General features: G+C 48.2%; 2 protein-coding genes across 3 annotated transcripts in view; both read left to right on the forward strand.

The window, feature by feature from the left end:
• Nucleotides 1-27800, forward strand: part of LOC143986898 (uncharacterized) — a 1277526-nt gene that overhangs the window by 345838 nt on the left and 903888 nt on the right. Inside the window, 3 exon segments of the mRNA XM_077485305.1 lie at nucleotides 9917-10044; nucleotides 10133-10256; nucleotides 10373-10470. Coding sequence (XP_077341431.1) covers nucleotides 10172-10256; nucleotides 10373-10470 — 183 coding nt within the window. The 5' untranslated portion in view covers nucleotides 9917-10044; nucleotides 10133-10171.
• The window catches only part of LOC143989547 (uncharacterized), a 144883-nt gene that overhangs the window by 91974 nt on the left and 25109 nt on the right, over nucleotides 1-27800 (forward strand). The window contains exon 2 of one of the 2 annotated variants that reach the window (XM_077489722.1): nucleotides 10550-10756. The exons of the other annotated variant lie outside the window; for it this stretch is intronic. Within the exon in view, the coding sequence (XP_077345848.1) occupies nucleotides 10622-10756 (135 nt within the window). The 5' untranslated portion in view covers nucleotides 10550-10621. The remainder of the gene's footprint in view (nucleotides 1-10549; nucleotides 10757-27800) is intronic. 2 annotated transcript variants of the gene reach the window in all.

The raw sequence follows: 27800 nt of genomic DNA on the forward strand, positions 1-27800 counted from the left end.
TTACAATTGTTGATCTAATATTTCACAGCAGGGCCCGTTCCTAGGCCCACCAAGATTAACTGTGAGGGCTTACAGTGTTGTGGCACCACCACCACCACCACCAAAGGCCCAATTTTTCTGCCCTTGTTTAACAGGGGCATGTAATTACAATTCTTGATATAATATTTCACAGCAGGGCCCGTTCCTGCACCCAACAAGATTAACAAAAAATTTCTTCAGAGTATATAGGGCAGGCCATATAGTATATATACTGCTTTTCAGGGTAAATAGTGCCTGGGGGACCCCACACCATTTTTTTTTTAATTTGGGTGCAGGGTTCCCCTTAATATCCATAGCAGACCCAAATGGACTGGGGGGAACCCGTGACGTTTTTTTTTTAATGATTTTCATCTATATTGTCGGGACCCGACAATACATTACAGCCGCAAGCAGTTTTAAATTACTTTTTTCCTTTAGAAATGTCATTTTGCTGTGGTATTGTTCTATAGCACGCCTATTTAAAGGAATATTTCAGTTTTATTGTTTCACTTTAAGCATTATTAAAATTACTGCTCCCAAAAAAACTGCCGTTTTAAAAACTTTTTTGCATTGATACATGTCCCCTGGGGCAGGACCCGGTCCCCAAACACTTTTTATGAATTAACTTGCATATAAGTCTTTAAAATGAGCACTTTTGATTTTTCACGTCCATGTCCCATAGACTTTTAATAGTGTTCGAACAAATTTGCCTGTTCGCATTTTCTGCTGCAAACCGAACCAGGGGGTGTTCAGCTCATCCATATTATTAATTGATTTGTGTGAAAGGTATAGCATTTATGCACTATGGAATATATACTGGAATTTACACAGCGTTTACTGTCTGACTGCCTATCACATTTCTTGAGGTGCTAAAATGCCAGGGCAGCATAATCACCCTCAAATGGCCCCTTTTAGGAATGTAGACACCCAAAGAAATTTGCTGAGAAGTATATTGAGCCCATGGAAGATTCTATTTGTTTCCACAAGTCTTAAGAAAAATTATAAAAATATTATTTTTCTTTTTTTTTTACACAACGTTATCACTAATGAGATATTCCTTACACATGCCCTGGGTTACACCCACATATTACAAATTATTCTGCCAGTTCTCCTGAACTATGGGGACACCGCATATATGAGCATTTTTTGGGAGCCTAGTGATTCAGGTATAACTTGCAGTGCCGCTCTAAGCTGAGACAAAGATCTCCCTGCTGACAGTGAAGGGAGCAGGTACCCAAGCACCATTCAGGGGTGTAGAAGCCCCAACAAAGAAAGGAAGGAACACCGCTCAATGATCCAATGTGTGAATGAGTGTGGCCTCAGCCAGTGCTGCTCCAGCCACTGAAGGGGATACAGTGGATGATGAGATCGGTACTGGAGAGGGTGCAGGGGGTGATGGGATTGGCACTGGAGAGGGGGCAGTGGGTGATGGTATTGGTACTGGAGAGGGTGCAGTGGATGATGGGATCGGCACTGGAGAGGGTGCAGTGGGTGATGGGTTCAGTATTGGAGAGGGTGCAGGGAGTGGTGATTTCAGCACTGGAGAGGGTACAGTGGATGATGAGATCGGCACTGGAGAGGGTTCAGTGGATGATGAGATCGGCACTGGAGAGGGTTCAGTGGATGATGAGATCGGCACTGGAGAGGGTGCAGTGGATGATGAGATCGGCACTGGAGAGGGTTCAGTGGATGATCAGATCAGCACAGGAGAGGATTCAGGGAGTGGCGATTTCAGGACTGCAGAAACTTCACACAATAAATGTCCTTTTACAAAGGTGGCGGTGAAAATGTCCCACTGGCTGGCATGGAAGGCTGCACCGCCATAACATTTTGTCTGTAATAGAAATAATATATTAATAAAATATAATAAATTCATACAACTTTCTCAGTGTGCACATTTGTAGACTTAGACGGTAAGTTCACCTTTACAGAAAAATTTGCAAGATGAACTTACACAGGACCCCCCCCCCCCCCCCCAGTCCCGCTGACCTGGAGCATGACGATCATCCACACTGACACATCTGGTCGCCACCTCATCAGTCCGGGCTTAGAAATCCCAGCAGCTTAATCTCCAAAGTGTACCTTGACAGGAGGTACATTTAGGATCATTCTAATTGGGCGGCGCCATCACATGGGCGGCGCCAACCATTTAGAACCCGCATAGCCTGTCACCACAGTCGAAAAAGAAAAAAAGCAGGAATTTCAAATCCCCGGACTGGTTAGCGGGACCGGGGGAGGGGTCCGGGGTAACTAAATATAAAATAATAAAAATAAACGTTCTGCTAAAAAACATAACCAAAATTTAAAAAAAAAATTGATTCATAAATTTTTTCCTAAATATATTCTGCTACATGTTTTTGATACAAAAAAATCCCAATAAGTGTATATTGATTGGTCTGCTTGAAAGTTATAGCGCCTACAAACTATGGGATATGTACTGAAATTTTTATTTGTTTTTTTACTACAAATGGCGGAGATAAAGGACTTATAGTGCGATCTGACACTAACTGCCGCTGGGGGGAACTGACATCACCAGTGACACTAATACAGTGATCAGTGCTAGAAATATGACACTGGCTGGGAAGGGGTTAACATCTAGGGGTGATGAAGGGGTTAAATATGTTCCATAACTCAGTGTAATGTGTGCACAGTGTGTTGCTTTATACTAATGATCACTGACAGGTCACTCCCTCTGTACACAACCCAATGCAGAGCTCTGAGCTGTGATTGGACACAGCCGATCAGCTGGTCCCGGGTGTGAATCATTGGCCGGGATGCTGCGTACAATCACAGCGGGAGACATACCAGCATATCGCTTTTCCTAGTGCACAGTGCTTCCCGTCCTCAGTACAGTGCCACCCCGCCCTCAGACAAGTTCCTACCATCCTCAGTACAACACCCCCTGTCCTCAGTACAGCGCTTCCTGTCCTCAGTACGGTGTCCCCCGTCCTCAGTACAATGCCCCCAGTCCTCAGTACAGCGCTTCCTGTCCTCAGTACAGTATCCCCCGTCCTCAGTACAACGCCCTAAGTCCTCAGTACAGCTCCCCCTGTCAGTAGAGTGCCCCCCAATCTCAGTACAGCGCCCCCCATCCTCAGTACAACACCCCCTGTCCTCAGTACAGCGCTTCCCGTCCTCAGTACAGTGTCCCCCGTCCTCAGTACAGCGCCCCCTGTCAGTACAGTGCCCCCCGTTCTCAGTACAGCACACCCCCATCCTTAGTACAACACCCCCCATCCTCAGTACAACACCCCTGTCCTCAGTACAGCACTTCCCGTCCTCAATAAAGTGCCCCCCGTCCTCAGTACAGCACTTCCCGTCCTCAGTACAGCGCCCCCCGTCCTCAGTACAGCGCCCCCCCCATCCTCAGTACAACACCCCCGTCCTCAGTACAGTGCCCCCCGTCCTCAGTACAGTGCCCCTCGTCCTCAGTACAGAGCACCCCAATAGTACAGCGCCTCCCGTTCTCAATACAGCACCCCCCGTCCTCAGTACAGCGCCCCCCATCCTCAGTACAGTGCGGTTGGCCGGTCGTTAAGTGGATAATATATGCACCAGAACAGACATGATTTTCAGGAAGATGGAAGTTTAATGCCGACATACCAAAAAAACTGTAAAATATTTTTGTGTGGAGATCGATGTGTGTCTCAGTCTTGGTCCTGTTAGTTGGCATGAAGGTCGGGCAAACAAGGACAATAAGATTGTGATTAGAGATGTAGCACTAACCCCCGAAGGAGCTGCTGGTTAGATTTGGGCTTACCGTTACCTTCTGTCATCCAGGTCTAGGGGATGTCCAGTGGTAAATAGCCCAGTAAGTTCAGGTACTCTTAGTGTCAAAGTCAAAAATGTTGAAGAACTTGCTTACTTTGCATCCAGAGAATAGCCATTCCCCGGTGGATGGTCACTCAGGTTGGACAGTCCCTCTCTCACAAGACCTAACAGCCAACAAGGTGCTTACTCAGTAACAAGTCTCTGCCACAGGCGTTGTTGTAGAACATGTAGGGAAACTAAACTTGAAACGCTTGTAGGTTACCTGGATCTTTCAGCCAGCTTGGCGATATCCACAAGACCGGATTCTCTCGGTTACTTCAGCCCTTCCAGGCTCTTGTTAAGAAAACCAACCCGTATGTGGTGTTCTTCTAAAGAGTCCTCCCCTGGAATGCTTGAAGTACACTGGGTCTCTCCCGAACCAGAGACGGCACCCAACCCCCTCAGAATCCTCCTTTAGTTTCCTTGTCTCGGGCTAGCCAGCCCCGAGACATTAAAGTCGGGTGGATCCGCACCTCAGGCCATAGCCTTCCTGGGGGCTGGTCAGGAGGACCAGGACCATGAAGTCAGCACATCATACTGGACCGGAACCCCGAACCACATGACATCCGCATCTTAAATACCCTCTCTCAGAGGGCACAGTGAGAGGGCCACTCCCACTGACCTGGCTCCAAAAGAGAGTAACTTAAGCACCTGACCAGACCATAGTTCCACACCTGCCACAGGAGGCAGTGCCCCCTGTGGCCAGGCTGAACATATCACAGTCCAGTCAGACTGATGCAGAGGTCCAATTTAGTCGAATATACCCAAACCAAACTGCAGTTTAGGCAAAGCGTAATTTTGAAAAACGCATAGCGCGTGCTCTTCAGGTGCTACACAGACATGGATTGTATTCTTCTTCCAACATAAACATGAACTTCCATCATCACCAAACAGGTACATTGGGAAATGTTAACCACTTGCCAACTGGCTCACGCAGATATACTGTGGCAGGTCGGCTCTCCTGCACAAACTGACCTACCTGTACGTCAGTCCATAAAAGCAGGATGGCGGGGCGTGTGTGTGCGCCCGCCACATGCCGCGGGAGCATGCTTGTGGGTCCCGTGGACTCAATGTCCGCCGGCGGCCCATGATCACAGTGAGGAGAGACAGAACAGGGAACTGCTTATGTAAACAAGGCATTTCCCCATTCTACCTAGTGACATGACAGAGATCTACTGTCCTCAGTGATTGGGAGCAGTGATCGCTGTCATGTTCCAGTAAGCCCACCCCCCTACAGTTAGAACACGCAGAGGGAACACACTTAACCCCTTGATCGCCCCCTAGTGTTAACCCCTTCCTTGCCAGTGTCATTCTACATTGATTAGTGCATTTTTAAAGCACGGATCAACGTAATAATGTCCCTGGTCCCCAAAAAGTGTAATTTGGGGTCAGATTTGTCCGCCACAATGTCTCAGTCCTGCAAAAAAAAAAAAAAAAAAAATCGCAGATCACTGCCATTACCAGTAAAAAACAATAAAAAATTAATAAAAGTCCCTAGATCTATTCTGTAGTTTGTAGACACGATAACTTTTGCGCAAACCAATCAATATGCGCAATATGCGCTTATTACGATTTTATTTCACCAAAAATATGTAGAAGAATATATAATCGGCCTAAACTGAGGAATACATTTTTTTTTATATATTTTTCTTTTAGATATGTTTTATAGTAAAAAGGAAATAAAAATTTTTGCAAAAAATTTTAACCGCAGAGGTGATCAAATACCACCAAAAGAAAGCTCTATTTGTGGGGAAAAAAGGATGTAGATTTTGTTTGGGTACAACGTCGCACGACCGCGCAATTGTCAGTTAAAATAACGCAGTGCCGCATCGCAAAACGTGCTCTGGTCACTAAAGGGGTTGGAAACCCTCGTGTCTTTACACCTTAATGCATCCTATGCATTAAGGTGAAAAATCTTCTGGCAGTGACCGGCCCCTCAGTTTTATTTACCCGAGCCCCATCGTTCTCTCGGCGGGGACACGCTGTCCCTCTCTGCATGGCGTCCCAGCTCTTGATTAGATAGATTGATAGCAGCACATCCATTGGCTCCCCCTGCTATCAAATCCAATGACGCAGGCCTAGTCCTACTATCTGCAGAAGCAGGACTCTGGAGTGCGCCCTTTTACGGGGTCCACCAAGGAGAGAGCTTCTCTGAGGTGGACACCCGATGCAGGGAGGAGCCACCAGCGCCGCCGGGGGACCCCAGAAGAGGAGGATCGGGGCCACTCTATGCAAAACAAACTGCACAGTGGAGATAAGTATGACATGTTTGTTATTAAAAAAAAAACATAAAAAAGAGGGTTTACAACCCCTTTAAGGATAACTCCCAACTGTCTCCGATTTGGAGCAATGTCCCTCTTTCCTCCTCATTTGTCTCTCATTTTGGTCTGATTTATATAGCTGTATATAAAATGCACTTTTCATCTTTCAAAAAGTGTTTCCCAGCGTTAAACCTTTCATCCAAATTCTAAAGTGCTGCATTTGTAAATTTAAAAGCCAATATAAAGGAATAGTAGTGGTAAAAAAAAGTGCTTGTGGATTTAATGAACCTTTTTTTGGTTAATTCTCCTTTAAGGGGGTGTGTCAGGGGGGCGTGTCCTATGCCAACATACGTTTGCAAGTAGGCGTCCCCCATTCCCATCTCAAAATGTTGGGAGGTATGCCTTTAAAGTGGTTGTAAACCCTTACAAACCACTTTGACCTACAGGTAAGCCTAGATTAAGGCTTACCTGTAGGTCCAAGAAATATCTCCCAAACCTATACGGTTTAGGAGATATTTGCCTGAAGATGGGCACCGCTGTCTACGGCGCATGCGCCGTAGACAGCGTCGCGCAGGTGCACTGAGCGTGGCATCCTCGATGACGAAGATGCCGCTCAATGCTGCGCGTCTCGGCTCCCGTGCGCATGCGTGGGAGTGACGTAATCGCGGCTTTGCCGAATGACAGCGGCGGAGCTGCGAGACCCCACCGAAAAGATGGACGCGCCGAACTACAGGGAACAGCGGTGACATCGCTGGCTCCTGTGTCAGGTAAGTGACACATAATGGACTACTATGCGATGCATAGTAGTCCATTATGCTTTGCCTTTGCAGGGAATGAAAGAGGAAGTAAACTCATCAGGGTTTACTTCCTCTTTAAAGAGGAAGTAAAGGCAAAAAAAATAAAAAAACACACCCTGTGAGGCAAAGGCATAATGAGCTAGTATGCATAGTGGTTAAACAATCCCTTTTACAAACAAATCCAGCTTACAAAGTTAATTCAAGGAGAGCACTTCAACAGAAAGTACCAAACCCCCAAAAATATCTTCTATTTCTGCAAATCCCAAGCTCCACTTCCTGCAGTATTGTCTATTTGTTGTTTGTTACATTAAAGAGGAAGTAAACCCTGATGGGTTCACTTCCTCTTTTTTTCCCTGCAAAGGTAAAGCATAATGGACTACTATGCATCGCATAGTAGCTCATTATGTGTCACTTACCTGACACAGGAGCCAGCGAAGTCGCCGCTGATCCCTGTAGTCCGCCGCGTCCATCTTGCTGGTGGCGTCTCGCAGCTCCGACCAATGACAGCGGCGCAACCGCGACGACGTCACTCCCGCGCATGCGCACGGGAGTCGCGCCTCGCAGCTCCGCCGCTGTCATACGGCGAAGCCGCGATGACGTCACTCCCGCGCATGCGCACGGGAGTCGACAAATTTGGCAAATCCATTCTTGGATTTGCCGCATTTAGTGCGCCTGCGCGCCGCTGTCTACGGCGCATGCGCCGTAGACAGCGGTGCCCATTTTCGGGCAAATATCTCCTAAACCATATAGGTTTAGGAGATATTGCTTGGACCTACAGGTAAGCCTTAATCTAGGCTTACCTATAGGTCCAAGTTGTTTGGAAGGGTTTACTTCCTCTTTAAAGTTCATTTAAAAATAAAAAAAGGTGTGGCGTTTTGGATGCCGTATGTTTCCTGTGACAGTGGAGCTCCAGCTACAGCTGTTCATTGTTTGTTACAATAAAGATCAATGAAGAAAAAAAAAAAAGTGGAGTGGAGGACACATGCTTCCTTTCATCGCTGGAGCTCCACTTTGCAGCCAGACCCCGACAGGAAGTGATGTCAGGTACAGACAGGAAGTTCTAGGTGAGAGGTGAGTCGGGAGGAAATAGAGAGAAGACGTTGCTGGAAGTGGCAGCAGAGGAGGTAATAAGATCTTATTTTCTATTTACACCCAGTTAACCCCCCCCGTCATGTCCGTCCTCTTCCTCCATAGTCACTGTGATGTCTTTTATCTCCAGCAGATGATGATACACACATATATAGTGTGGAAATAGGGTTGAGCTCAGGTGCATTCGCATGGAACACGTGCAGAGCCCTTCAGGAAGTTTGGGGAAATGTCTCACTGCTTGTGATTAGCGTAGCGCTGCGCCGACTTCCTGGCGGGCTCTGCACATGGTCCATGCGAACGCACCTGAGCTCATCCTTATGTGGGAACATAGAATACCCCCTCCTGGATGATGAGTTGATAATTAATATATCTAACCTCCAAATCTGGCCATACATGGTTCAGTTTTATCGTTCATCCAGCGGGATGAGAGGAAAAAACAGAAGTGATTCCCCCATCCACACATTGGAGGGAGATGGGGGAATCCTCCTCGCTGCACTATTGTATTCTGACAATGGGGGGCGCTCCTCCGCTCTCAGAATACACAGATCAGTGATGAATAAGGATGAGCTCAGGCGTGTTCACATGGAACACGTGCAGAGGCCGCAAGGAAGTGGGCGCAACGCTGCGCTAATCATAGGCAGTGAGACATTGCCCCGATGTGCGGCTACAGAGATCAGGAAATGTCTCACTGCCTGTGATTAGCGCAGCGCTGACTTCCTGGTGGGCTCTGCACGTGTTCCATGCGAACACGCTGGAGCTCATCCTTAGTGCTGAAGCTATTGGCTGCAGCCGCTGATGGAGTGACTTTTATCAGGCAGTGACCACACATGGATGGAAATGTGATTGATCCCTGCTGAACCAGCTGAATTTCCATGTCTCTATGGTCACCATAAGTGACTTCCTCCCCTCCCCCTCATTATGTAAGTCATGCTGAGATCATCTCCCATTGGCTGAGCAATATTCTCATTTGTCTCTGAGCTCCTTCTTGCTATTCCTCGTCCTGCCTGTTGTTTCCTTGGATTGATTTTCTGTGTAGTGACCCCGGCTTCATCTCTTGGATGCGCTCGTCTGTTGCTTGTCCTGACCTTTATCCTGATTCCTGGATCTCCTCCTCATCTCTCCTCCACATCCTCTTAAGCCTCGTACACACTATCAGTTTTTCTGCTGAGTTTTTCCTTCAGATTTACCAAAACCATGTAGTAGAAGGGCCTGCCTGATTGAATACACATTGGAACTCCTAAGGTTTGACCTCATATTATATGGTTTTGGTAAACCTGAGGGAAAAACTCAGCAGAAAAACTGATAGTGTGTATGGGGCTTCACACAGCTTTTCTCCACACCTGCAGTGATCCTGGGGGGGGGGGGGGACTTGGCACCAGCACTCAGCAAAATCCATCCCCACCATTAGGAGCTCTGGAGAAAATTGTCTGCTATTTACACTCCGTTCCTTCGCACGTCACCTGATCACATGAGAGCTTACTTTCACACATTCCTGACAGATTTCTGTATGGTAAAGGTCAAAGTTCACTCTTCAGTTTAGGAGAGGAAGGACGCACCCAGGAACAATGATTTGGATTGCACAGGAGCCTCATATAGAGGACCCCTCAAATCTCCCCATCCAAATGTCCCTCCTTCCAGAGTCTATATGTCTTATGACATCACACTGACCTCACAGCTCCTCCTCCCAATGTCCCTCCATCTGGCTTTTTTTCTGATGCTCTTAGGATGTGGCATCTTCACTAGCAAAGTGAAACTGTTGGTCCTGCATTGTATGTAATGACGTCAGAATGCCTGCAACAAGCTTTTATCCTGCATAGTGTGGGGGTCCTGTGTGGGTAAATTATATCTCAGTCTGAAGTGGAGTTTTAATAAAATGGAGACCTGAATGATGAGGTGAGGAGGATTCTGGGAATATCATTTGATTTTGCTCTTTGTGTTCAGATCTAGAGTTTTCCTCCTGTGAAGTCTGGAGATCATATGACCATCACATTGCCTCCACCTCCCTCCCTGATAGAATAGAGAAATACAAAGAAGATTCTAGAAGTCACCAGAGAGATGATGAAGGAGAGGTGAGGAGGATTCTGGGAATTGTGGGACATTATCCAGTAACAGACAAGGGATGTGTCTGGATGGTGACTGTATCATTGTGTGTGTCAGGTTCCTATAAGGTGTCAGGATGTCACTGTCTATTTCTCCATGGAGGAGTGGGAGTATTTAGAAGGACACAAGGATCTCTACAAGGACGTCATGATGGACAATCAGCCGCCCCTCACATCACCGGGTAAGAGGAGACTTTATTGTAAAGGAGAGAGCAGTACGGAGGCTCCACCTAGATCCCCCATCATCTGATAAACACATAGAAACAATGTATTCAGTCAGTGTGTGTGTTTCCTACAGATGGATCCAGTAATGGGAACCCACCAGAGAGACGTCCCCGTCCTCTGTATTCCCGGGATTCCACACAGGAAGGTCACACCATCCCCCACCATCATCAGGTAGATGATTGACAATTATTGGTAGTTCTGATTTATACACAGCATGATTGTTACAATGAATGTTTTATTATATATTCAGAGTGGAAACCTCGGGGATTATAATATTGATGTTAAAGAAGAGTATAAAGAGGAGGATGAGGAGTATGGAGTGATGGAGGAGTTTTCAGAAGGAGACAAGGATATGATGGAGCCACCAAATACCAGGAACCCACCAGAGAGATGTCCCCGTCCTCTGTATTCCCGAGATTCCACACAGGAAGATCACACCATCCCCCACCATCATCAGGTAGATGAGGAACAATCACTGATAGTATCATTAGGATCTGTACATTATCTGCATTGTTACCATTGATGTCCTTTTTATTACATATTCAGAGTGGAAACCTGAGAGAGTCTAAATTTGAGGTGAAAGAAGAGACTTATGTGAGTGATGATCAGCAGTCTATGGAGGAAGATGGAATAATGAGGCTAATTCTAGAGGACGGCACTCTTACAGAGATCAGCACAGGTGGGTCATTAACACTAAATCCATTCCTCCACCCATACTGCTCACTGATTGGTCCAGAGTAGGACGGGGGCTGGGTGATATCAGCCTGTAATCCCCTGGTCACTTTCCTGAGCTGTGTTCCCCGTCCTGTATTCCTGGATTTCTTTCAGATAATCTTCCTTCTCTGTGCTGCAGACACAATTTATGTATCTAGACTGGATTTATGGAGATTCTGGGGTTCAGCTGGCACCAAAAAATTATTTTTCACCATAAGTGTTAATAGACCTAGGCACATGAGGTATGTGCTTTTGCCCCATACCCGGGTATGGCAAGATCTCTGACAGAACAATCCCCCCAGGATTACTTGTTGTGTTGTCTGCTGGCTGTGCCGGGTGGAGGGATATGTCTGTATAGTCTCAGACCCCAAGTCACTGAGTGCAGTCTTAGGAGATGGGAGGCAGCGGTGTGGGACCTCTGCAACTTGTCTTCATGTAAACATTTAAAGTGGTTGTTAAGCCACTCTGACCTGTTTATATTATCCCCGCTGTCTCCTAATGACAGGTGCCCCTGTGTGTGTGATTTATAAAAATAATGCAGTATATACCAGATTTCAGAGCGCCAATCGTGATCACGTGACCGGACGGCTCTCTCCTCTCTCCATCTGTCAGCTAGAGCGGAAGGGGCCGAGGATCTCCTGCTGACGTCAGTAGGGAGGGGAGGAGGAGATTGCCGGCTGGTCACGTGAGTGTCAATCGATTATAAATCACACACACAGAGGCACCTGTCATTAGGGGACAGTGAGGATAGTATATAAAGAGGTCAGAGTTATTTCAGCAGTGGGGGGGGGGGGTTGAGCACTGTCACTAGCTGACCGGCAGGGAGGGGAGGGGACGGGGGAAAGAATAGGGGAGAGCAGACAGGAAGGCTGCGGTTAATGAGGGCATGTAAACTGACCACGGTGTCGGGGCTCAGCAGCCATGATACACCGTGGTCAGTTTATAAAGGAGAGCGTAGAAACTGGCAGGCTCAGCCAGATATTGCAGGTGATATGGGGGCAAAATTACACAGCTGCTTGGTTGTGCGACGTAGCTCCCAAACATAACAAGGAATACAGCCCTTGTTTTTTTTCATATGCCTGGTGACCCCGCACCCCCCCCCCCCCCCCAAGGGGATAAGTATGGTATGATATAAAAAGAAAAACTTCCCTAGTGAAGGCCATTGTGATAAAGGCCTTTAGAGAGTGGCTTACCAGTGATGACATCACGCAGGCCTGACCGCTAGCCAGCAGTAGTGTATGAAGCCGACAGCCTGCTGCTCTTCTGTTGAACTAAACTAATGCTGGGTATGTTTTCTATGAAGGTAATTGTAGTCCTCTGTTTTTTAAATAAATTCTTTTATATCATGATGGCCTTCACTAGGGAAGTTTTCCCTAAATGTTTCTCAGGACAGCACCTGAGAGAGTAGCTCCTCCCACTTCATCACAGGAAACGCCACTTCCACCAGACTTAAAAGGAGGCTTCTCCCCACAGCTCAACAGTTTTTATGTTTCCTCCGAAAGGGAACATCTAGTGGGAAGTCAGGGTCTCTGAGGGTGCTGTCCTGAGAGGCCAGGCTTACCTGCTCCACCATTACCTTTTTTTTTTTCCCTCCAGCTAGTCTGCCCCTTCTCCACCACATCCAAGGTGGCTGGCCTCTTAAGCTTGGGGAAAGCCTCCACTGATTCATGGACTGCCGCGAGTTTGTTTATACCGACCGCCGGTTCGGTTTTACATGCAGCCGCCATCTTTTTTTTGTTACACATAGTAGACTTGGCCGGCCAGAAGTGAAAAAATCAGGCAAGGGGTGGCACCGTGGAGCAGGCTCGCGCCGTCACTGTGCGTAAGTACACAGAGGGAGGAGCGGATCTGGTGCTATATTCCGGCACAGTGGCACTAATGGAGCCTGGAACCGGTTTTCTAGCCACATACAGCTCGGTAGCACCGCAATGGATTTGATGGTGGCAGCAGCGAGTAGGACAGGCACAGGCACCAGCAAGGCCCAGGTAAGAGCTATATGGGTGGTCTGCCCCATATACTGTGGTGCCTCTCTTTCTACATTTCTGATCTTTACCCCTGGTGGCTGGGGCCTGTCTGGGCACATGGCGTTCTCTGTCTATGCTTCCGGTGCACCTGTGGTGAGCCTATTAGCAGGTCTGGTTGACTCACTGGGATATTATTTTGTATTTTTTTGTCATTTTGGCAGGCTAAGAGCTCTGGCCAGGTGCTTAAAAAGAAGTGTCCTTCATGTAAAGCAAAATTACCTGAGGGATGGAAGAAGACTTTGTGCCAAATATGCACTGACTTCCTAGTTAAGGAGGAAGCTTCTTCTGCATGCAGTGATTTAATTGCATCAGTTAATAAAGATCTGGCTGCTACCATTCGATCCTTTTGCTCTTCTCTTACAAATCCTTCCCTAAGGCGGCGTACACACGCGGGGACTGTCTGCCGAAACTAAGTTCGTCAAACAGTCCGCTCAAACTTTTGAATGAACGAACACGCCCACACACGGCACTTTTTGAGCGGACAAATACGGCAAACTTTGTTCGTCATACTAAGTCCGCGCAACTTTTGAAATGAGCGGACTCGCCCACACACGAGGCAACAGTCCGCTCATTTCGAGCGCGTGTGCAGGTAGGCGGGGCCCGCGACGGAGACGTCGCGGGCTCCGCCGCCTGGAATGGACTTAAAGGGGAACCCCAACGCCGAAAAAAATCGGCGTGGGGGTCCCCCCAAAGTCCACAACAGACCCTTGTCCGAGCACGCTACCCGGCCGGCCAGGAAAGGGGGGCGAGCGAGCGCGCCCCCCCTCCTGAGCCGTACCAGGCCGCGTGCCCTCAACATGGGGGGTGCCTTGGGGAAGGGGGGGCCGCGCGGCCCCCCCGCCCCAAAGCACCTTGTCCCCATGTTGATGAGGACAAGGGCCTCTTCCCGACAACCCTGGCCGTTGGTTGTCGGGGTCTGCGGGCGGGGGGCTTATCGGAATCTGGGAGCCCCCTTTAATAAGGGGGCCCCCGGATACCGGCCCCCCACCCTATGTGAATGAGTATGGGGTACAATGTACCCCTACCCATTCACCTGTAAAATAAAAGTACCCAAAAAAAAACACAACACACGAGATAAAATATTTTATTGCACAGCTCCGGGGGGTCTTCCGTCTTCGGGGGTCTTCTCGCCGGACTCCTCCACTATCTTCTTGTAGCTCTTTTGCTAGCGGAGGAGTCCGGCTTTCTTCCTCCCCGCCGCCGGCCTCTTCTCCCGACTTCGGGGGTCTTGTCCCCCTCTTCGGTTCTTCTGCCGGGCCACCGCACCTTCTTATAGCTCTTTTGCAGGCGGTGGCCCGGTCTTCTGTCGCCGCTGTCGCCGCCGCCTTCCGTTCTTGTTCTTCTTCTTGTTCTTCTTGTTCTTCTCCAGGAGATGTTGACACGTCGCTCTCTCCGGCCGGAATGCCAGAGCCGCGCTGAGCAGCCACTTATATAGTGACAATGGGGCGGTGTCACATGGTATATGTCACATGGGTTGGTCACATGGGTTGATGTCACATGGGGACTATGACATCGTAAGGGGGTGGGGTCACCATGTGACCAACCCATGTGACATATACCATGTGACACCGCCCCATTGTCACTATATAAGTGGCCGCTCAGCGCGGCTCTGGCATTCCGGCCGGAGAGAGCGACGTGTCAACATCTCCTGGAGAAGAACAAGAAGAAGAACAAGAACGGAAGGCGGCGGCGACAGCGGCGACAGAAGACCGGGCCACCGCCTGCAAAAGAGCTATAAGAAGGCGCGGTGGCCCGGCAGAAGAACCGAAGAGGGGGACAAGACCCCCGAAGTCGGGAGAAGAGGCCGGCGGCGGGGAGGAAGAAATCCGGACTCCTCCGCTAGCAAAAGAGCTACAAGAAGATAGCGGAGGAGTCCGGCGAGAAGACCCCCGAAGACGGAAGACCCCCGGAGCTGTGCAATAAAATATTTTATCTCGTGTGTTGTGTTTTTTTTTGGGTACTTTTATTTTACAGGTGAATGGGTAGGGGTACATTGTACCCCATACTCATTCACATAGGGTGGGGGGCTGGTATCCGGGGGCCCCCTTATTAAAGGGGGCTCCCAGATTCCGATAAGCCCCCCGCCCGCAGACCCCGACAACCAACGGCCAGGGTTGTCGGGAAGAGGCCCTTGTCCTCATCAACATGGGGACAAGGTGCTTTGGGGTGGGGGGGCCGCGCGGCCCCCCCTTCCCCAAGGCACCCCCCATGTTGAGGGCACGCGGCCTGGTACGGCTCAGGAGGGGGGGCGCGCTCGCTCGCCCCCCTTTCCTGGCCGGCCGGGTAGCGTGCTCGGACAAGGGTCTGTTGTGGACTTTGGGGGGACCCCCACGCCGATTTTTTTCGGCGTTGGGGTTCCCCTTTAAGTCCATTCCAGGCGGCGGAGCCCGCGACGTCTCCGTCGCGGGCCACGCCTACCTGCACACGCGCTCGAAATGAGCGGACTTTCCTCCGAGCGGGAACAGTTTGCTCATTTCGAAAGTAGCCTACACACAGGCGGACTGTTCGCTCAAACCAAGTTTCAGCGGACAGTTTTTCGGAATTTCCGAAAAACTTTGTTCGTCAAACTGTCCGCTGAAACTGTCCGCTGAAGCCCCACACACGAGCGGACTGTCCGCTGAAACACTGTTCAGCGGACAAAGTTGAGCCAACAGTCCGCCCGTGTGTACGCGGCCTCAGTCAGCCGTCTACCTCAGGATCCTCTCAGAGCTCACAAGTGATCCTGGCGGTGGAGGCCAAGTTGGGTCCTCTTACCCAAGAGTGACTTTCCTCCTCTCATTCTAAAGAGGATTCAGAGGAAGAGGAGGAGGAAAGGGTAGAAGATGCACCCTCAAAATGTGAACTGTCTTTAGAACAAGTCTGTTAAAGGCAGTTTATGCCACATTGGGTTTAGGCAAACAGAAAAAAGAATTATCTCTTCATGATCGGATGTATGTAGGACTTAGCCAAAAAAATCACACTTCCAGTAATCTCTGAGGCCATTAAAAAAAGAATGGGCAGAACCAGAGTGAAAGCCTTTTTTCCCAAGAACGCATAAAAGGTTGAGGAGGACCCAGCGGCACTTTGGAATAAGGTGCTTAAACTTGATGCAGCCTTTTCCCAAGTATCCAGATCAACTGACCTGGCATTTGACGATATGGGAATACTGAAAGAGGAAGTAAACTCTCCCACTCTGATGCTTCTTTTCATTTAGTCCATTATAATAAGTCATTATCGGACTATAGCCACTGTAATCCAGCCCAAATCACATATTACTTACTGTTTAAAGAAACTTTAAAAAACTTGTTTCCAGGGGTAAGGCAGCACCTTCTTAAGTATTGTTTTCTGAGTCCACAGTGGAGTGTATTTCCGCCCTTACATTGAGCACTTCCTGTACTGTTAACCAAGGCTCCTTCTCAATCCAGCGTTTCTATGGTAGCCCTGCTTCCCTGTTCATAGCTTACTTGTTTATTTCATAGTATTTACTTGTGCCGATGTCTAATTATTATTATTGATTTATATAGCGCCAACAGTTTACGCAGCGCTTTACAATGTATAGGGGAGACAACACAATTACACGAGGGCCCTGCTCATAGAGCTTACATTCTAAAGGGAGGGGGGTGGTGGTACAAAAGGTAATGTTTCCCTTTGTCAGACTTATCAGCTTCAGCTGATAAGACTACAGTAATGGCCAAGTTTAGACTGTATGTGAGGTCACATGGTCACATGGTGTGTAGGAGGAAGCTCTGAGTGATTAGCAGAGTTCAGTGTTGTGCCGTAGGAAGTCCTGATAACAGATGGATAAGACATAGAGAGTGTGCCTTAAATCAGGGGAGATCTGGGCATGCTCAGTGACTTCATTCTACAGAACAAAAAGGATTACAACAATACTAAGCAAGTAAGGAGATATCTACAAGCAGTGTTCATTAGGGTTTTTTATGCTGATTTACATGGGACAAAGTTGTGGGGGAGGGTTTACAACCACTTTAAAGATCCCATTGATAAAAGGATGGATCAACAGCTTAAAAGGGCCTGGCAATTCATCACGGGCAATCTGAAAACAGCGATGGCTACTACTCGCCTATCTAGAAATATTGAGTACTGGGTAAACCAGCTAAAAGCCCACATTATAGCAGAGTCACCCAAACAAGAAATCCTTGATTTGTTCTCAACCCTGTCAGTGGCTGTAGCCAACATTTCAGATGCATCTGCAGAATCGATAAGGATGACAGCAAGATCTGCAGCCTTAACTAACTCAGCCAGGAGAGCTCTGTGGTTAAAGACCTGGCCAGGGGATGCGGCATCCAAAAGTAAACATTGGGGTATTTTTGCTTATGGGAGATCTTTTATTCAGGCCTGATCTAGCTTCGGTTTTAGATCGGACAGCTGACAAAAAGAAATCTTTCCCTGTTAAGAAGAAAAAGCAACAAGCTAAACGGCTTTTTCGACCTCTAAGGGCTTTAACCACTTCCCACCCGGCCAATGCACATATACGGCCGGGTGGGAGCCGCCTACTCCTGATAGGACGTTCAGGAACGTCATTCAGGAGTAGCGGGATCGCACGCGCGCGCGCCCAGAGGTATGCCTATATATCAAGAATAATGTACAAGTGAATGTGAGAGATTACATCACTAAGGGAGCTAGGGAGGAGGTGAAATCCTTATGGTTAGCTCCAAAGTTTTGAAGCTATGGGGAAAATAATACTGGGAGTATGCTATAGGCCCCCTAACCTGAGGGAGGAGGGGGAGACGGATCTCCTATCACAATTTGGATTAGCAGCAAGGATGGGAAGTGTTCTCATAATGGGGGATTTTAATTATCCAGACATAGACTGGGCAGAGGGAACCACACATTCATCTAAGGCTCGCCAGTTCCTAAATGTCTTGCTGGACAATTTTATAGGTCAGATGATAGACGCACCAACTAGAAATAAAGCGTTACTGGATCTACTGATTACCAACAATACAGACCTTATCACGGATGTGGAAATACGGGACAATTTAGGAAATGGCGATCCCAGGTCAATTGGCTTCCGTATAAATCGCACAAAGAGGAAACATAATGGGGAATACAAAGACACTGAATTTCGAAAGAGCCAACTTCCCTAAACTACAAACCTTGCTAGAAGGCACTAATTGGGATAAAACTTTAGGAACAAAGAACACGGAGGAGAGATGTGTTCGCTTTAGGAGCATATTAAATAAGGGCATTGGCCAATGCATTCCATTGGGTAATAAATTTAAAAGAGCAAACAAAAGTCCTGGATGGCTTAACTCCAATGTAAAAATGCATATAAAAGCAAAGGAGAAGGCCTTCAAAAATACAAGGCTGAGGAATCCTCATCAGCATTCAGACTTTATAAAGAATGCAACAAGTAATGTAAGGGTGCAATAAGGACGGCTAAGATAGAACGCGAAAGACACATAGCGGAAGAGAGCAAAAAAATCCCAAGAAATTCTTCAAGTATATAAACCGTAAAAAAGGGAGGACAGACCATATTGGCCCCATAAAGAATGAGGAAAGACATCTGGTTACGAAGGATGGGGAGATGGCGAAGGTATTGAATTTATTCTTCTCCTCTGTCTTCACGAGGGGATCGGGGGGCTTTGGTAACCAAAACTGCAGTGTTTATCCTCATGATACAAAATGAAAAATAATGCATTTGGATGGCAAAAATATAAATGCAATCTATACACTGTGGGGGGGGACCTCTGTGGGAATCTAGGATAGAAAAGGACCTGGGGGTCCTAGTAGATGATAGGCTCAGCAATGGCATGCTGCTAACAAAGCAAGCAGAATATTGTCATGCATTAAAAAGGGGATCAACTCCAGAGATGAAACGATAATTCTCCCGCTCTACAAGACTCTGGTCCGGCCGCACCTGGAGTATGCATTCCAGTTCTGGGCACCAGTCCTCTGGAAGGATGTACTGGAAATGGAGCGAGTACAAAGAAGGGCAACAAAGCTAATAAAGGGTCTGGAGGATATTAATTATGAGGAAAGGTTGCGAGCTCTGAACTTATTCTCTCTGGAGAAGAGACGCCTGAGAGGGGATATGATTTCAACAAATACCGTACTGGTGACCCCACAATAGTTTTAACAAGACTCGTGGCCACTAATTAAAATTAGCAGAAAAGAGGTTTAACCTTAAACTATGTAGAGGGTTCTTTACTGTAAGAGTGACAAGGATGTGGAATTCACTTCCACAGGCGGTGGTCTCAGCGGGGATCATCGATCGTTTCAAAAAACTATTAGATAAGCACCTGAACAACCGCAACATACAGGGATATACAATGTAATACTGACATATAATCACACACATAGGTTGGACTCGTGTCTTTTTTTCAACCTCACCTACTATGCAACTATGTAATCTAAAACCATTAAGCAGGTCAGTCTGATACAGAAGATTTTACATGGATTGAATCTTTACTGTCAGGAATATGTTAACTAAGGAGTGCTTCATGGCATCGATCGACCCAAGATATACATACCTGTACGTTCCTTTAGCCTCTCAGTCCCAATTCCTCAGGCTGGCAGTGAATATGGGGAAGGAGGTGCTGCATCTACAATTGAAGGCCCTCACTTTCGGTCTTTCATCCGCACCATAAATATTTACCAAGATAATGGCGGAAGCCCTCGCCCCCTCTCTGTCTGCAGGGAACTTCAGTAATCCCATATCTGGACGACCTCCTCTACTTCATTTGGAAGTCATTTGGAAGCCTTGGGTTGGATCGTGAACCTTCAAAAATCTAAAATTTGAATCTGGCTCAGCAGGTTCAATTTCCAGGTTACCAAATTGATTCAGCAAAACAAAGAATCTTTGTTCCGGAAGAGAAGAATAACAAGGTCAGAAATGTAGCAGCCATGCTACAGACAAATCAGGAGGTGTTGATTAGAAAAGTTATGTCAGCCCTGGGAACCTTAACCTCAACAATGCCGGCCATTCAATGGGTGAGGTTCCATTTCACACCTCTGCAGAGTTTCCTCCTAAGAGTATGGGACCACAGCCCAGAAAGTTTGGACACAAAAGTAGAGCTCCCCATCAGGGTCAAGAGGACCCTTTGGCGGTGAAGTGAGTCAATTTTGTCAAAAGGCTTACTATGGTCTTCCCCAACTAAAGAAGGAGTGACAACAGATGCTAGCAGTTGGGGGGCCCACGTTTTGGCTACGTGGTCAAGTTACCTAACGTTTGTCAATAATTACAGATTGGATATTCTGTCAGCAGGTGATCAGGCATTTGGCAGAAAGATCCTGCAGGCTGTTGTCCCTCCCTAGTTGGTAAGTCTCTCGTTTTATCTTCTCAGGTGCTGTCCTGAAAGACGATTAGGGAAAATTCAAGTTAGGCTTACCGGTAACTTGCGTCCCAAGAGTCTTTCAGGACAGCAACGACTCGCCCTTGATGTTTTTATGCTGTGACTAACCATATTCTAATTATGTGTTCCAGCTTGGGCCGGAGGTACTCTACTACAACTGACGAGCTGTGGGGAGAAGCCTCCTTTTAAGTCTGGTGGAAGTGGTGTTTCCTGTGGTGAAATGGCAGGAGCCACTCTCTCAGGCGCTGTCCTGAAAGACTCTTGGAAAACAAGTTACCGGTAACTCTAACTTGAATTTTTCTTTTTATATCATTGTGAGTTTCCCTTATGTGATTATGTGATCTGTGATCCACTGATGGCTGCCCTCCTAGATAAACTTGCTGCTGCTTGTTTGACCATTATAACTTATAACTTATGGTCCTGGATATCTGGTAAGAGGACGGAGTGTGAGGGTTCTGCTAGATGGATCTCTTTATTTTAAGAACCTCAGAGACAAAGCTGCCTGATGTGGGCGGAGTCCTGGTTTAGGAGAACCAATCTGCTCATGTCTAGTAATAATCTTAGGTTTAGGGGAACCAATCTGCTCATGTCTAGTAATAATCTTTGTATTTCTATTTTAGTAGATGGACGGGAGATGAGGAAAACCTCAGAGGATTGTCTCACTTTGTCTCCAGACTGTAAAGTAGAAGATGAGGACATCACACAGTATAGTCCAGGAGAAAACCCGACTACCTCAAATGTCCATCCGGCACCACACAGTGTAGATGGACCATCGTATTCCTCTTATCCTGAGGAACCTCAGACTGTGAGGGACGGTGCCGTCCTTCCAACAGAGAAGAGCTTTTCCTGTTCTGAGTGCGGGAAGCGTTTCAATTCTAAATCTGATCTTAATGTGCATAAAAGATCTCACACAGGTGAGAAGCCATATTCTTGTCCTGAGTGCGGGAAATGTTTTTCACAGATATCCCATCTGTACACACATCAGAGATCTCACTTGGGGGAGAAGCCATATTCCTGTCCTGAATGCAGGAAATGTTTTTTACAGAAGTTCAATCTTTACATTCATCAGAGATCTCACACGGGGGAGAAGCCGCATTCCTGTCCTGAGTGTGGGAAATGTTTTTCACAGAAGTCCAATCTTTCCAGACATCAGAGATTGCACATGGGGAAGAAGCCACTTTCCTGTCCTGAGTGAGGGAATTGTTCCTCACTGAAGTCCTGTCTTCCTGTACATCAGGGACCCCACACAACCCTCGAGGTGTATTAGTGCCTTGAGTGCGGGAAATGTCTTCTATATGAATGTTGCTGGACATCACAGCTCTCATGTGGGGAAGAAGCACACCCTGATATACACCTCATATATACTCCATGGCTGATCTTCATCATGTAAGAAACGGTTCATAAGGAGATCAGAGATCACCAAAGACATGGATGAAGAGTTGTACCGTGTTGGCCATTGATAGCAGGATAAAAATAAGGCAGAGGCCCTGGACAATAAAATGATGGTAATTGTTAAGCTGTTCCTCGTATACAAATGTTACTTTCATATCCGGAATTATTTTCTAATTTCCCCCATTTTCTATGCTGTGATCTTTTCTACAATACTTTATTACAATACACAACATGTTACATTATTATATTGTACACACAAACGACTCCGCCTCCACATTCCAGACAAGTCATTTTCCTGACCAATTGAATTTCTACCTTTTTTTTTTTTTTTTTACTATTTCCTGGTTTTATGACTACAATCTTGTTAAAAGTAGAGTTATACTAATGCCGCGTACACAAGATCGGACTAAGTCCGGTCGTGTGTGGACAGGTCCACTCGGGAAAGTCCGGCGGTCCTCCTCTGCAAAATACGCCGGACTTTGCAGCGGAGGTCCGCTGGACTTTCCCGAGCAGACCTGCCAACACACGACCAGACATTGAAATAAACGGACTTGCCCACACACGGAGTAAAGTCCGTTCATTTTGATCGTGGCTCCAGGTAGAGGGTACTAGCGAAGGAAGTCAATGTCGCCGCCTCCATCGGAGAGATTGACACCTTGCTAGCCCAGTCACCTGTTATGGATTTAAAGGGGAAGCCCTACACCCAAAAAAGGGCGTGGAGGTCCCCCCAAAGTCCATAGCAGACCCTTATCCGAGCACGCAGCCCGGCTGGTCAGGAAAGGGGGTGGAGACGAGCGAGCGCCCCCCCTGAACCGTACCAGGTCGCGTGCCCTCAACATGGGGGGTGCTTTGGGTAAGGGGGGCCCTGTAGCCCCCCCACCCCAAAGCACCTTGTCCCCATGTTGATGAGGACAAGGGCCTCTTCCCGATAACCCTGGCCGTTGGTTGTTGGGGTCTGCGGGCGGGGTGGGATTATCGGAATCCAATTATCGGAATCCAGGAGCCCCCTTTAATAAGGGGCCCCCCAGATTCTGCCCCCACCCTATGTGCACTTTTTTTAACCCAGGTGAATGGGTAGGGGTACATTGTACCCCATACTCATTCACATAGGGTGCAGGGCCGGAATCTGGGGGCCCACTTATTAAAGAAGGCTCCCAGATTCTGATAAGCCCCCCGCCCACAGACCCTGACACCCAACGGCCAGCATTGTCAGGAAGAGGCCCTTGTCCTCTTCAACATGGGGACAAGGTGCTATGGGGTGGGGGGGGCCTCAGGGTCCCCCCTTCCCCAAAAGCACCCCCCCATGTTGAGAGCACGTGGCCTGGTATGGCTCGCTCGTCCCCACCCCCTTTCCTGACCGGCCGGGCTGCATGCTTGGATAAGGGTCTGCTATGGCCTTTGGGGGGACCCCAGGACGTTTTTTCAGCGTAGGGGCTAGCAAGGTGGACAAATTACAAGACACTAACTGACACTTTTTACAATTTCTGGGGAACAGTGACACTAATACAGTGATCAGTGCTAAAAAATATTCACTGTCACTGTACTAATGACACTGGCTGTGAAGGGGTTAACAGGGGCGATCAAAGGGTTAACCGTGTGCCTAGCCTGTGCTTTCTCACTGTGGGGGAGGTGTTTTTACTATTGGAAGGCATTGATCCATGTTCCTGTTTTGCAGGAACACAGGATCAATACGTTCTCTACTGACAGATTGGCAATCTGCCTTGTTTACATAGGCAGATCCCTGTTATAAGGGTGTACTGCACAATCAGCAGGTGTCGGCGGACATCGATCCTGCGTTACCCTCCACTGAACACACACAGCGGGAGCGGGTTGTTGGTGGCGTGTGTGCGCATCCTAGACCTGGAAATGTCAGAGCACGTACTAGGTATGTGATCTGGCACAGAGCGTCCACTCTGCCACAGTATATGTGAGGTGGGTGGTTGGGAACTGGTTAAAAAAATGTTTTTTTTTTTTACTATTTTGGACAGTTTTTCCTTGATAATAAAAAAAATTCTGGAGATTTTACTATTACTGTTTTCCACCAAATGAATGCCCCATTTATCCAGAAAAAAAGGTATAATCCACCTGGATAAGAACTGATCTCCTGTGCATCTCTCCCTGCAGCCGATGAAAGCAGCCTCTCCTCCTCTCCCTGCTGCCAGCTTTCAGCTTCTGCAGGGAGAGATGCACAGGAGATCGGTTCTTGTAATTGCCCCCCTCTACCCCCACCGTGCTGATCCCATTCTCTTGTGCACCCTCTGGTTCATCCTGTGTGTCAGCCCCCCGTGTGCCCCCTAAGAACTGCTGGCTGTCCCTCCCTACAGCTGCATGCAGAGCAGCGGCAGATTGGGCTGGGGGGCAGGGAGGTTATTGCCCCCCAGGCCACTCTGATGCACTGTGAAAAGGCTGCTGTACTGCTTCTGCCAGAAGTAATCAGCCAGGAAACTGTGGGGAAGGTGAAAACAAAAGACTGCACAGGGAGGAATCAGGAGGAGAGCCGGCCGGATCACACAGAGAGGGATCTCTCATAGTGACACTGCTTGGAGCTGAAACTCCGGCCTCTCTCAAACAAAGTCCCACCTCCTGGACTGGTTCCTATGATAGACAGCACACTGGTTCAATTTCCGAGCATTGGTCCAGCGTGCTGTCTATCATAGGAGCTGGTCCAGGAGGTGGGTTTTGTTTGATAGTGGCCAGCGTTTCAGCTCCAAGGAGTGTCACAGCGGGAGATTCCCTCTATATGTGATCCAGCCAGCTCTCCTCCCGCTTTCTCCCTGTAATCCCAGTGCAGTGATAGGCTGCAATGATGGCCGCTGAGGAGGCTCCACTGATGGGCAATGAGGAGGCTGCACTGATGATCAATGTAAATGTCCCCTATCACAGGAAAGCCGATTATCATCTTTGCTTTCCTCACACAGTGAGTCACCTGTGCCCAGTCTTGCCACGAAGAGTTAATCCAGCTTTGAGCAATCCTCTTATCTTTTTTCAGTGAGATAAAACTGGACAGACAGAGAAATAGGAGTCAGTTTCTCCCCCTTGCTGTGAATGACAGGTGATTTACATATCTCATGCAGGAGTGTGAGAGAGGCATTCTGTGTACTTCAGACCTCCATTCTTCTTCAGGTCTCCCAGGATTGGCTGCTCCACACCTCTTGGGCATGCTGAAGTCATGTAGTGACTTTTCTGGGCTTTTACTGGATGTTTAGTGATCATGGGGCATAATCCACAAGACCAGCATAAGTTCAGTGTAAGAAATATTGATACCTGGTCTACTGACATCACAACTCCACCCACTGAGCCCCGACAACAGACCCGCCCACAGAATCTGCAAAAAATTGCATTTGAAAGACTGCTGGGCAAATAGAGTGTGACAAAATATTGCAGCAATTGCCATTTTATTCCCTAGGGTCTCTGATTTTTTATATATATATATATATATATATACCTGTATATATAATGTTTGGGGGTTCCAAGTAATTTTCTAGCAAAAAAATATTGATTTTAACTTAAGAAAGAAGTGTCAGAAAAAGATTTAGACTTTAAGTGGTTAAACTTCCTGCATTTACACTGGTTGAAAGCTTGGCAGACTGCCCAGATTATTTGTTTACACAAGAAGTTCTTTCCCTTTGATCTAAGTATTAGTTACAATGTTTCAAGTTCTACACTTGGCAGATTGCCCGGGATGCTTTCTTTTGACAGCTGAGTGAGCAGAGAATCTCTCCACTTGTTTATATGAAAGAATCGCCTACTCTCAGTGGAAGAGATCATAGGGGGTGAAAAGAGATCGCAGTTTTTTAACGATTAATCGTGCAGCTCTAATGCCATATCATGGTGGGGGGGTTGCTTTGTGGGTGGGCAGGCGGGGGCAGCAAAATGCACCTTTGCCTGAGTAGACAAATATCCTTGAACAAGCTCTGCAGACATGCCTAAAGGCTTCCTGGTGAAGAGGAGTAAAAGGTCCCCATCAGTTTTATACCGAGTGTGGGATAAGGACAGAGCACAGGCCCCCCCCCCCGGCATGAATGGTGTACACAGTCAGAGCAGAGGCTGGCTCGGTGCCCCACTGGAGGCTCTTCTCCCCTGACCAAGCCGCCCCATCTCCCCCCTGCAGCCCTTGGCTTGCCCCCCTGTCGGTCAGTTCAGGAACCCCGGAGTTGGTGCAGCAGGTGCTGTTCAGCTCGACCTGACAGGTGAGTAGAGATTCTATGGAGCAGATCTTCAGCCCGGGATGGGGTTTGGGAGGACGCAGAGTAGAGGGAGAGTGGGAGGGGGCTGAGTTGCTGTACCATAGGCCTCTGGGTTGTATTTGCCCCCTTGGCCAAAAGTTGCCTATGAGCCTCTGGTTTCTATGCAGAGCTGCGCTAGATTTGGCACTCTCCAGTTTTGATCCCCCCCCCCCCACTGCCCTGATCCCCCCCTGTACAGCCAGGGCCGGTACAAGACATGGGCGGGAGGGACACTTGCCCTGGGCAGAGTCATTTGAGGCTGAAGGGGGGGACGCCAGATTGCAAGTTTCACCAAATCCCTGCTGTCACAGTGCCCAACTCCGCCTCTGCTACCAGCAACGTAGATTTGGGGCTTCCATTTACAAATGCCCATTCATTATCTCTGCTGCTGCGGCTGAATCCTAATCAACAGCGCCCCCTTGTCTGTGCAAATCTGCTGTGTGACAGCATCCACCTCCCGTGCCACTGCTCACCCTGTCAGTGCTTGTGCCTGGTTGGTAGGACCACCGGCATCCCATCAAACAATCATGTGTTTGCCCTGGCCTTCATTGTAGGAGAAGAATGGAACTTTCTCCTCCAAACCTGCCTGGTCTCAGTGACCCAGCTTCCTGGTGTATGTCCTGTAGCTGCCCTAAGAAGACTTGGACCATAATGTAAGTAGGATTTCTGGGGACCCTGCAGTGAGGGGGATCTCTGGGGAACCTGCTGTGGGGGGGGGGGGGGGGTCACTGGGGACCTTCCTCGCAAGTCGTTTCTTCAAAAAATCTGCACACCCCTGGAACGGATAAAGATCAGCCATGGAGTATATCTGAGGTGTATATCAGGGTGTGCTTCTTCCCCACATGAGAGCTGTGATGTCCAGCAACATTCATATAGAAGACATTTCCCGCACTCAAGGCACTAATACACCTCGAGGGTTGTGTGGGATCCCTGATGTACAGGAAGACAGAACTTCAGTGAGGAACAATTCCCTCACTCAGGACAGGAATATGGCCTCTTCCCCGTGTGAGATCTCTGATGTCTGCTAAAATTGGATTTGTCGGAAAAACATTTCCCACACTGAGGACAGAAATACGGCTTCTCCCCTGTGTGAGATCTCTGATGTGTGTAAAGATGGAACTTCCATAAAAAACAGACAGCTGAAAAGGAGCAGCATGTGTAATGTGTGGGTGAGGGCTCTACATTGGCACACAGCTGAAAGTGAGCTGTGTGTGTCATATGTGGGCACTACACGGGCAGACAGCTGAAAGGGAGCAGTGTGTGTAATGTGTTGGCAAGGGCATTACACGGGCAGACAGCTGAAAGGGAGCAGCGTGTGTAATGTGTTGGTGAGGGGACTACACGGGCACACAGCTGAAAGGGAGCAGTGTGTGTAATGTGTGGTGAGGGCACTACACTGGCAGACAGATGAAAGGGAGCTGTGTGTGTAATGTGTGGACTCTACACGGCACACAGCTGAAAGGGAGCAGCGTGTGCAATATGTTGGCGAGGGCACTATACGGGCAGACAGCTGAAAGGGAGCAGTGTGTGTAATGTGTGGTCTCTACACAGGCAGACAGCTGAAAGGGAGCAGTGCGCATAATGTGTGGGTGAGGGCACTACACGGGCAGACAGCTGAAAGGGAGCAGTGTGTGTAATGTGTGGGTGAGGGCACTACACGGGCAGACAGCTGAAAGGGAGCAGTGTGTGTAATGTGTGGGCTCTACACAGGCAGACAGCTGAAAGGGAGCAGTGTGTGTAATGTGTGGGTGAGGGCACAACAGGGCAGACAGCTGAAAGGGAGCAGGGTGCGTTATGTGTGGGTGAGGGCACTACACGGGCAAGGGAGCAGCGTGTGTAATGTGTGAACG

The sequence above is a fragment of the Lithobates pipiens genome, unplaced genomic scaffold (genome assembly GCF_037356315.1).
Source record: "Lithobates pipiens isolate NorthernLeopardFrog02 unplaced genomic scaffold, aLitPip1_a1.2 Scaffold_18, whole genome shotgun sequence".
Classification (NCBI taxonomy): Eukaryota; Metazoa; Chordata; class Amphibia; order Anura; family Ranidae; genus Lithobates; species Lithobates pipiens.